Here is an 11,428-nt window from a genome sequence, read left to right as displayed (position 1 = left end):
AGCTAAAAATGGGCTTGTACAGCTATGCATTATTTATATTTTATCGAACTAAAGATGAGATGGTATAAATGCTTATTCTTTCTGCATTTAAGCACTGTTGCAATCTGAAACAATTGAAAATCGGGTGTGGTCTGGTGACTTACATAGAGATATCGAAAATAAAGTGGTAAAAATGTGCTAAAATTTTACGGAATGACAGGCGTCCATATATAAATCGTGTTTTTTTCTTATTATTATAACTAAGAATTGCCATGAAAGTTTAGGTGACTTGTTTTGTATTTCTCGTACATGTTAGAAAGCTTTTTGATAAAACGTTATCTTGAACAAAATATGTTATTTTCAGTAGTATGAATTGAAGTCAAGCACCGAGTATGGTATTATAGCCCCTTCAAAAATATGTTTTGATATCAGTAAAGTATCTTCTTACCCACTGTATATAATACAAATGACAAAATACTATAATAGCATAGTTTCCACGTATCTTTTACGACATATCTATGGTACGTTCTCTTAGATTTTCAAGATGCACGGGGTACATCATTTTATCAGAATAAAGCTATGGTTTTACCGTAGATATAAAGCATTATATTTATATCCATTATTTTAGCATTCTTGCTACCAAACAACTTCGTTATTGGTAAATCCATTCCCATCACAAATGTTTGACAGAGGGAAAATCAATAGATCAATGAGATCTTCTAAAACGATGTAAATACCAGCTCAAGCAACTCAAATTTCGCCCCTTTAACCAGACATTATCACATATATAACCAGATAAAATATTTATCTTGTATTTTATACGATTTACAGAATTTATTTCGTTCCCGCATGCCGAAATAACAGTCGAATACCAAAAAAGTTGCTGGAACTTCTGCTGCTGCTGCTTACGTCATTCAATGAAGGAAACTCAGTCGCAGCTGTGAAGTGTCAAAGTGGAAGTGGCAAATATGGCATTCCGCGAGTGAGTGGCGCCAACGGTCAGTGAAAATATGATGAGATAAGCTTCGCCGACGCTAAAGCCCTTCAAGATGGAGATGATGGAGGGAGGAGAAACGGTGTACAATTCCCACGATGACTCCCACATCGTCATGTCGGAGAAAGTGCAGTCCTTAGCGGGCTCGATCTACCAGGAGTTCGAGAGGATGATCGGGAAGTACGACGAGGATGTCGTCAAGGATCTGATGCCCCTGGTCGTCAACATCCTCGAGTGCCTCGACCTCGCCTACACGGAGAATCAGGAACACGAAGTAGGTTTTGCTCGAAATGGTGTGGGGGGGGGGGGGGGGGCGCCGCAGCGCCTTTGTTTATGAACCTTCTCGTTCTCCTTCGGTGGCCTGGACGGTTCTGGCGTTGACTGGTTTAATGAATCGCGTGGGACCGTGATTGTTCCTGGCACTGAGGCCTAATTTGCCAGATATTAAATGTTCCTGTGTGATTTGATTGGCTTAGGGCTAAGGTTCTAACCCTATGGTTTGGTTTAGGGCTGTTAGCCAGGTCGTAGCCTGAACTACCGAACCCCATGACTAATATGTATTTTAAAATGGTCTTGAATTAATTGATGAATTTTTCTCTAAAGTCTTGAACTAATAGATTCATTTTTCTTTTAATTCCACAACCACTCCCATGAGTGCTGTGTTTAGACTGTTATTGCTATATAAATGAATCGTGGAATCGTAATTGTTCCTGACATTGACGCCTAATCTGCGAGATATTAAATATTCCTATGTAATTTTATTGACTTAGGGAGGATCTAACCCTATGGTGTGATTTAGGTTAGGCTGCTAGCCTGGTCGCAGCCTAAACCATCAAACCCCATGACTAATCTGTATTTTAAAATGATGGTTCTTGAACTAATTGATGAATTTTTCTTTTAAGTCTTGAACTAATAGATGAATTTTTCTTTTAATTCCACAACCACTCCCATAAGTGCAGTGTTTAGACTGTTATTGCTATATATAAATGAATCGTGTGGAACCGTAATTGTTCCTGACACTGACGCCTAATCTGCGAGATAATAATTATTCCTGTATAATTTTATTGACTTAGGGCTAAGGATCTAACCCTATGGTTTGATCTAGGTTAGGCTGCTAGCCTGGTCGCAGCCTAAACTACCAAGGCCCATGACTAATCTGTATTTTAAAATGTTCTTGAACTAATTGATGAATTTTTCTTTTAAGTCTTGAACTAATGGATGAATTTTTTCTTTTATTTCCACAACCACTGCCATGAGTGCTGTGTTTAGACTGTTATTGCTATATAAATGAATCGTGGAATCGTAATTGTTCCTGACATTGATGCCTAATTCAAGTAGATATTAAATATTCCTATGTAATTTTATTGCCTTATCTTATGGATTGATTTAGGTTAGGCTGCTAGCCTGGTCGCAGCCTAAACCACCAAACCCCATGACTAATCTGTATTTTAAAATGGTCTTGAAAATTGATGAATTTTGCCTTTAAGTCTTGAACTAATGGATGAATTTTTCTTTCAATTCCACAACCACTCCCATGAGTGCTGTGTTTAGACTGTTATTGCTATATAAATGAATCGTGTGGAACCGTGATTGTTCCTGACAGTGACGCCTAAGCTGCGAGATATTAAATATTCATATGTAATTTTATTGACTTAGGGCTAAGGTTCTAACCTTATGGTGTGATGTAGGTTAGGCTGCTAGCCAGGTTGCAGCCTAAACTACCAAACCCTGTGACTAATCTGTATTTAAAATGGTCTTGAACTAATTGATGAATTTTTCTTTTAAGTCTTGAACTAATGGATGAATTTTCTTTTAATTCCCAACCACTCCCATAAGTGCTGGGTTTACACTGTTATTGCTATATAAATGAAAAATAATTGTTCCTGACACTGACGCCTAAAATAGATATTAAGTAGCCTATGTAATTTAATTGACTTGACAGATCTAAATTGTTTGATTTAGGAGGCTGCAGATTCGCAGCCTAAACCACCAAAGCCCAGGACTAGCCTGTATTACAGTGATGATCTTGAACTAATTGATGAATTTTTTTTCCTTTTAATTCCACAAACACTCACTAATAAAAGATGAAAAAAAAATTCCACAAACACTCCCATGACTACTGTGTTTAGTACCATGCCCATGAGAATGGACTGTTATTTCTTAGAACACAGCCTAAAAAAGGCTATCCAGATGACTAAAGAGATTTTAGTATGATTTAGGTATTTAGCATAGCCTATAAAGGAGACTTAGGTATAGCACAACATAAAAACTCCAGTCTAGGCAAATATGCTACATGGGTGCGGCAACCTTAACCTTTGTTCATTTTTTTATAATTTGCGAGAAAAATATAACTGCATCAGTAGATAGTAGCTTGTCTCAACAGCCATGCCAAGATGGTTAGAGAAGGAAACTGTAATTTTTATGTCATAGAAAATGGGCAATTCTTTAGATAAATCTCTGACCATTTTAGTGTTAAAAGAAATACATAACTTTTTCAGTTTAATATCACTTACCAATGATAGTTAGGTGGCAAATATTGTTTTGTAATGAAAGAATTTAGACTAGAAAAAATGCACTGTTCCCTTTTCCCATCTTCATTGAATTTCCTGTACAATATCTTTGGGATTGAATGTTGGTATCCACACTATTTTGAGTTAAAATACTTTATTCTGAAAAACAACTTGGTAACAATGTTAATGAAGTTAGTTTGGTTTTTGGCTAGCTGGAATATTTTAATTCATAACTGGATACACTTCAGTTTCTGGTTTGTAAACAAATATTTAAGTGGATTTACTTCAGTTTCTTGTTTGTAAACTTATTTGTTTAGTGGTTTTCATTTTTAATGATAGCCTCTCTCAAAGAGTGTATGTGAGTTTTTTATTAGTTATATAAGTAATTTAGAAGGACTGTAATGTAAGTTATTACCAAAACTTGTAACATTCATGGGAAATTCTTGAGACATTTAGGTAGTATGATATTTAAAAATATGTGATAGTTTAAGGTTTTTATGCATACAGTATGAAACTATTCGATGCCCATACTGTACTAAGCATTTCATACTATATCTTTTTGTACTGTACACTGTACTCTTTAGTTCTAGTTCATATTGAACATTTCATTCTGTAGTGTGTCTCTGGGTAATAATAGTATAGTACTGCATAACACTTGCATGGTTTTGGGATGACGAAAATCATACAATTCACATTACGCCAGTTCTTGAGTTGAATTTTTGTCAGGTCCATATAAATTTCATTTTTCGCTCCTGTTTGAAAGCTACTTTTTGAAATGCAGGGAGCAGGAGAAATTAATTTCATAGTGCTTGCAACAAATAATTTTCATATAATTTCAAAATAAGATCCATTGAGTTTCAAATGCCTTCCGCATAATTGTGGGCCATTACTAATATTGTACCTATTAACATCATTATTAATTAATTCTAAAATCTCTGAAAGAAGGTAGTCTCGTGAAAGTATAAATAACATCAGAGGAGAAATGAATAGAAATTTGAGACAAAAAGTTACACAGTAGCTTTTTAAACTATCTCTTGCAAGAGATAAAGTTTAAAAAGTACTTGTCAGCCAAGTTTGTGCCAAACCTGCTTTCAGCTGACCAAAAAAAAAACAATGTTTCAGTTATGCAAGATCTTGTTTGCATCGAGAACAATGAAAACTTTTTGAGAACTGTTGTAACGGGTGATGTATCTTGAGTCTATGGCTGTGACCCCAAAACAAAGGCTCAGTCTTCGCAGTGGGAGACCCCAACCTCCTCTGAGACTGAAGAAAGTACAAATGAGTTGAAGCAGTGTGGAGGCACTGTTGACCGTTGTCTTCAACTACAAGGGAATTGTTCACAATGAGTATGCTCCACCTGGTCATATACTAAACAAGGAGTACTACTGTGATGTGTTGTAGCATTTGCGGGATGCTGTTAGAAGCGTCATTAACTTTGCATTTCCTTAAATGGCAGGGTCATTAACTCTTCACTGAATCCTCCTTTTTATCCTTAGAGTCAGGGCTATTACCTCTACCCACAGTTCTACTCTTTATCGTATAGGGTAGGACCATTATACACTCAGTCCCCAGTTTTTTTCCTATAAGTCAGGGTCATAAACTCAATCCTTAATTCTGTTCTTTATCCTGTGAAACAGGTTAAAGTTATCTGTGAACAACTGATTTATTTTTCTTCATTATTGTTAAATCAGCTCAAGTCTTGGATGACTGGTTAATTACTTAAATGAGTTTTTCATTTGTAAGTGCTGTCAGGTTAATGTTTATAGGCAAAGTATTATTGTACTGAAAATATTGCTAATATATTTATTCTCTTACGATTGCAGGTAGAAGTAGAATTGCTCCGTGAGGACAATGAGCAACTTGTAACGCAATATGAACGAGAGAAGCAGCTCAGGAAATCATCCGAGCAGGTAATGTAACTTCCTTAATGTCTTATTGGACAAACATTAAAATATATTGAACTGTTTTGGTTAGATTGTCATATCAGCATGGTCGGGAATATTTAAAGATGTTTGTTATTGTTTTTGTTTGGTCTGAGAATGTTCATATATGAAGTTTTACTGAAGTTCAAGATTAACATGAAATATTGAAGTGGTAGCGTTGTAGTTTCATGTAAAAAAAACTAGTGGTTGGGGACTTCTTTTTCCACATCATTTGTTAACCTGTCTGGAGTATAAGAGAGTTTTCAGTTTTGTTAGAAAAATATGTCAGGATTTTTGTTGCGGTAAGCTATGGGTGGCCATTTCAGCTGCTGTATTTTTTTAGGATCTGTACGACATTTGATGGCAGTTTGAAAAAATTGCCAAGTCATCCTTTGTGTCTATTGCCGTATTCTCAGTGACCCAGTTTCCTAAGAAGATTCTAACTTGTGTTAGATCATGCGGCTGCTGCCAAAAATCAGATTAATGTCTTTCGTAATGTGGAGTTGTGCTCTCTTGCAAGTCAAATTTAGTGCAAGTCACTCTTGGGTCTTATGAAAATGTCCATGCCACATAGATAACCTGATAGGTAGACGACTTGGTGTTTTTGTGTTGTTTGCTGGTCACTGGTTGGTGTATATTGGGGTGTCAGTGTTTTCTCTAAATGCCTTAGTTAACTTTATCGTGGCTGATTTAATCTAAAGATTCATTCATTAAATTATTTGGCTAGTGCTTGTAAATAACTTGATGGTTTTCTGTGCATAATGACTCCTCCCCAATTTTGACATATGTTAATATTTTCTGTTTCTTATAAGATTTATATTGCAGCGGAGATATTATTACATATTTATTTGTATGTTTGTGGCTCAACATTTTTTCCTATTTTGTATTTTCAACTATGGTTAACTAGTACATGGAAGATTGCTTTGGAAGTTAATGGCCTTTGAGACTTTTTTCAATTGAATGTTTGTTTACTTTGACTGACAGTAATAACAAACATTATTGGCTACCAGACCAGACTTTCACTTTTGAATATAGTTTAAAGGAAATGAGTAGGATTTACTCATTTCCTTGCTGGAATGTATTGATTTCCTTTATTGCTTGGTGCACTGGGTGGGAGAAACCCATGAGTGATGGTTTGACCCTTATATTTTTGCATGAAAGCATATTGTTTTAGTAAGTCTTCACTGATGATAACTTCTTTATTGTAATATTCATCATTTGTTCATTTATTTTTTGTGCTCTGGCAAAAAATTTTATCATCCCTTAAAAGCAGCGTTTGTAAATTGAGTACTAAGTGAATTTCTTTTAATTTTGTTTTTTGTAATTGGCGAGTTGGTGGCACGTGCTAGCTGGCGAGAAAGATGAAAAAGGAGATTTGTTTGGAAGCAGAGTCCCCTTCCATAAAAATGGCGGGCAGCTGTGGTTTTGGGGTTGTTTCTTTTTTCCATCTTTTTTTTTTTTTTTACTATGGCTTCTTGAGATTCACTGTTTCTTCCTCACTAAAATCTTGTCCAGTGATATGTGTTTTTGCTTGGATTTTAAAATGTTTCAAGTGAGCTGTCATTCAGCAGGGTTATAACATGGTTTGATAAAACTTTGTCAAGGTTTTATTTTCCAAGAAAACTTAGCATTTCCCCCATTGTGTGCACATTTTTGTTTTATTGTTGAATGAGGGACGTCCTCCCTTCTCTTCTCGGATGATGATGATGATTCCTCAGCTTTTATCTGTAGTTTCTCCCTCTGAAGGTCCTTCAGATCTTCCGTGGGGAGCTCTGCTTTGTGCTCCTCCGCTAACTTCTCCACATCACCTTCACTGTTTTCCAAGTCTTTGGACTTGCCAATTGACACAATAATATCCTCCACAATGACTAAGGTGACATACAATTACTTGTTACCAGAATTGTAAAAAACGTATGAAGACACAGGAAATAGTTTAGCAGAGATAAACACTGGGCAGAACCTGCATGTAGAATGAACCTCTTCCTTTGTTTTAACTGGAAACTGCACACGTGACATGCCCAGTCGTATACACGTTTTAGCAGGTCATCTTTGTCTTTTTCTTAAACTGAGCAAAATGTCTGTGAACAGAGCAAATTTATCCTTGGACAAAATGTCCTTTAATACTGAGTGCTGATTTTACTATGATTTGACAATGATGTTCTAAAAGTTTTTCACTGGAAAAAAATCAAGGTTTTTGGTTATGTAATTTTGAGAGGCATATCATTAAAATTTGCAGACATTCCTTATGAAACTATTTTTTGGACTGCCTTTGTGGCTGGACCTATAATGGCTTGTAGCTTGCATGTTGGGATGAATGAGGATGGTGTCAGTGGTGTAAGTTCAAAATTTAGGGCGGGTATTTAACTTGATCCAAAGTTGTTTTGTGAGTAAAAGAATTTTATTAAAAAAAAAAAAATATAAATTGCAGCATTATTTGAAATTGTATTTTTTTCTTGTGGGGATGGATTTAATATTATTCGAGTTAATCCAATCTGATGTCGAATTGCTTGTATTATTGATATCAAAAGGAGATTTTTCATCACATATCTCTCAATTCAATTGAGCATAGAAGGATGTAAATAAAGGGGACATCAGCTACGGTGATGGTAGCTAAATGTGATTGGTTTGTGTTGAAAACTTGTCATAGTATTTCATTTAATACTTACCTATGTGCATTAGAAGTTAAATTTGGATTGTGGTGTATATAGACATTCTCATGTACGGAATGAATTTATGTAATGTATGATCAAGGGGCTTGATTATAAAAATACACTGATAATTTGTTCTGTATTCCCTATTTTCTAGAAATTGCTTGAGGTGGAAGATGGCATGGAAGAGGAGCGCAAACAGTGTCAAGCAAAGGTGGAAAGCCTTGAATCAATTGTACGCATGTTCGAGCTTAAAAACAGAAATGCATCCGACCATGGTAAGTTGGTTTTATTCATTCCTTTGGCCATGACCATTGTTAATCATCATTGTTTCAGTAGATCACTTCTGTTGGTTTACCATCTGTTGCTCGCCAGCCTCTCCCAGCAACCTGGAACCCGAGACATTTGGGCAGCAGAGGTGGAAGGATACAGGAAGGACAAAAGGAAGAGAAATATGATGTGTGGGCAGCCATTTGCACTTTTTTGCTTGGGGTGGGCCATTTTATGAGCGATGATTAACCCTGCACATAAAATACCATCCTATTGCCAACACAAAAGTCTTGTACAGTGCGCCGACTTATGATGACACAGACTTCCAGCGGATTTGATCATAAGGTGCTTTTTCAGCACAGTAACTTGATGTTGCATCAAGTTACAGCACCTTTGACAGTGCTAACAGCAAGAATAGGCATTAAGTTAAAGGTGCTTCCAGCACTGTAACTGGATGCAATGTCAAGTTACAGCACCAAACATCAAGTTACGGCGCCATTAAAGCACTGATAACATACAGAACTCTAGAAAATGCAAAACTTCTGTAAAGTAATTGCTTGTTTATCCATATTTACATTACCCAGAATCAACATTATTTGTAAGGTCTTTAGTATTAAGAGCTAAGGCCCTGCTGGATAAGGTCAGATAAAACTACAGATGTAAAATGGGAACTCCCATGCCCTTACTTCCCTTATCTAGTCATTACCACATAACATAAACACTAAATATGCTTATAAACAACTACCACATAACCATAAACACTAAATATGTTTATAAACAACATCCATCACACTTACAGCTGAAAACTTGATGCAAAGGCAATCAGCCAGTTCATTTTCCCATATTTTTAATAATATATACTATATAAATATACTTTGTAAAAAAAAAAGTAAACCCCTTGTTTTTCCTCTTGTATGCTACACACAGTATGGTAGGTGTACTGTACATACAGCGCCCAAAGGAAACCTCCTCTGTCATTCCCAAGTCTTTCTCGCCTTTTGAGTCTCAGCCCTGTTGTGGAGAGAAAGATCAAGACCTCAAATCAACCTGTGTACCCCCTCGAGGTCCATCAAGAAATCGACCTTGAAGCCCACTGCCAAGAAGTGAGAGTTTTGTCCTTCGCACCCCTGTTGGGAGGAATGGAGCCACAGAGAGGTGGAACCTTGGGTTGTCCAAGCACTGAGAAGTCTATATTCCATTCCTGTCAAAGAGAAACCTCCATTGTCCAAGTTGCCGATCACCTTGGCAGCTTACTCAGCAGGGTCCGAGAAGTTTTTGGCTCTTTCTCAGGAGGTCGAGTCCCTTATTTGCAAAGGGGCAGTAGAGGAAGTAATGGACCAAACGTTGGAGGGTTTCTACAATCGGCTCTTCTTAGTCCCCAAGTCATTGGGGACTGGAGATCCGTTCTGGATGTCAGCGCCCTGAACTTGTTCGTTGTGAAAACGAAGTTTCACATTGAGACGAACTGCTCAGTCATTTCCTCTCTCCATCAGGGCGACTGGATGGTCACCCTGGAGATGCAGGACGCTTATTTCCACGTTCCCGTCCATCCAGACTCCAGAAAATTTCTGAGGTTTGCCTTTTGGGGCAAAGTTCTCCAGTTTCGGGCCCTTTGCTTCGGTCTGTCCACAGCTCTACTAATATTCACTTGGATTCTTGCACCTCTTGGCAAATGGCTTCATCTTCTCGGAATCAACATATCCCTGTACTTGGACGATTGGCTTCTCCGCTCTACTTCGGAAGAGCAGTGCATGGAGGACTTGAAGAAAACTCATCGCCTAACACAGTAGTTGGGCATTTTGATCAACCCTCAGAAATCACAGATGACCCTAACACAGAGGATTCCCTATTTAGGGATGATTCTGGACTCTCGAGCTTTTTGGGTTTTCTCTCCCCCAAAAGAATCAAATCTTGCCTCCAGACTGTCTGAGAGTTTCTCTCTCTCTCAACTTGCTCAGCGGTTTAGTGGACGAGTCTCCTGGGCAAACTGGCCTCAGTGGGACAGTTTGTGAAGTTGGGCAGGCTTCACATGGGGCCCCTTCAGTTTTATCTGAAGGCAAACTGGTGCAGGAAGACCCAGTCTGACTCATTGAAGCTCTTTGATGAGTTATACCTATCAGTCCCAAATTTGGGCGGGACCTTGTCACCTACTCAAGCGATAATAGCGCCACCGTGGAATTAGAATCTTTAGGCTGCCGTGGTAGGAAGCTTGTAGCTATGTAATTACTTGGTAAGTATACATAAAACTTTATTTTATCATAAAAATGTCATATTTAGAAACCACATAAATGGAGATCTGTACTTTTTTTTCATCATTTTTGTGTAAAGGACAGAATTAAGCTCTTTTAAAATCTGCATTACTAAGTTCCACATCTACTTGTACAGCGAATCGCATGGAGGACAAGGCTGAGGAGCTCAAAAAAGAGTATGCAAAGCTTCATGAACGATATACAGAGCTCTTCAAAACCCACATGGACTACATGGAGAGGACAAAAATAATAATGGGAACAGACCGTCTAGATCAGATGGGTGGTTCAAGAGGCCGGTTACCTGGTTTCACCTTAGGAAATCTCAATAGGTAAGATGTAATTTCAAAATATTGAATTAATTGTTGCATTCATGTTTTGAGAATTTCAAGGTATTGTTCTTTTTACGTTCCATTACACCAACATTACAGATCAGGGGGTGAATTTGTTTTATAGCAGATTTTGGGATGCGTGAAAAATGTACATTATTATTATTATCATTATTTTATTATTATTGTTATTATTATTATTATTTTTATTATTATTATTTTTATTATTATATTATTATTAGCACTACTACGAATTTTCAAATTTAAGCTGCCGTTGAGTAGAAACTCATAGCTAAGTAATTACTGCGTAAGTATATATAAAACTTTATTCTATCATAAAAATGTCATGTTAGATAATAATCAATGGCATCATAGTAAATCAACAGCTAGAAAGTGGGATGATTATTTGCTGCATAAGTATTGATGATTGTTAGTCTCATAGAAATCATGAGAGGTTGCTGTTTGTAGCCTTGATGGAATATTTAAATTTGCCTAAGAACCAGGACTTTTTACCATATTTGATGGCATAG

The 11,428-nt window shown here is 36.9% G+C and overlaps 1 protein-coding gene across 50 annotated transcripts in view; it reads left to right on the top strand.

Annotated features, from left to right (window-relative positions):
• Positions 1-873: 873 nt before the first annotated feature.
• syd (JNK-interacting protein syd) overlaps positions 874-11,428 on the top strand; it is a 121,038-nt gene continuing 110,483 nt past the window's right edge. For 47 of the 50 annotated variants that reach the window (XM_067087550.1, XM_067087538.1, XM_067087582.1 and 44 more), the window contains exons 1-4: positions 897-1,251; positions 5,311-5,393; positions 8,211-8,331; positions 10,709-10,901. In XM_067087550.1, the coding sequence (XP_066943651.1) occupies positions 1,029-1,251; positions 5,311-5,393; positions 8,211-8,331; positions 10,709-10,901 (620 nt within the window). In that variant the 5' untranslated portion in view covers positions 897-1,028. Of the gene's footprint in view, positions 1,252-5,306; positions 5,394-8,210; positions 8,332-10,708; positions 10,902-11,428 lie in introns of all 50 variants that reach the window. The other 3 variants (XM_067087580.1, XM_067087583.1, XM_067087536.1) reach the window with 1 other exon arrangement.

Source organism: Macrobrachium rosenbergii, chromosome 44, assembly GCF_040412425.1.
Source record: "Macrobrachium rosenbergii isolate ZJJX-2024 chromosome 44, ASM4041242v1, whole genome shotgun sequence".
Classification (NCBI taxonomy): domain Eukaryota; kingdom Metazoa; phylum Arthropoda; class Malacostraca; order Decapoda; family Palaemonidae; genus Macrobrachium; species Macrobrachium rosenbergii.
The sequence above is the reverse complement of the archived record's forward strand: the minus strand, read 5'-3'. Positions and strand labels throughout refer to the sequence as shown.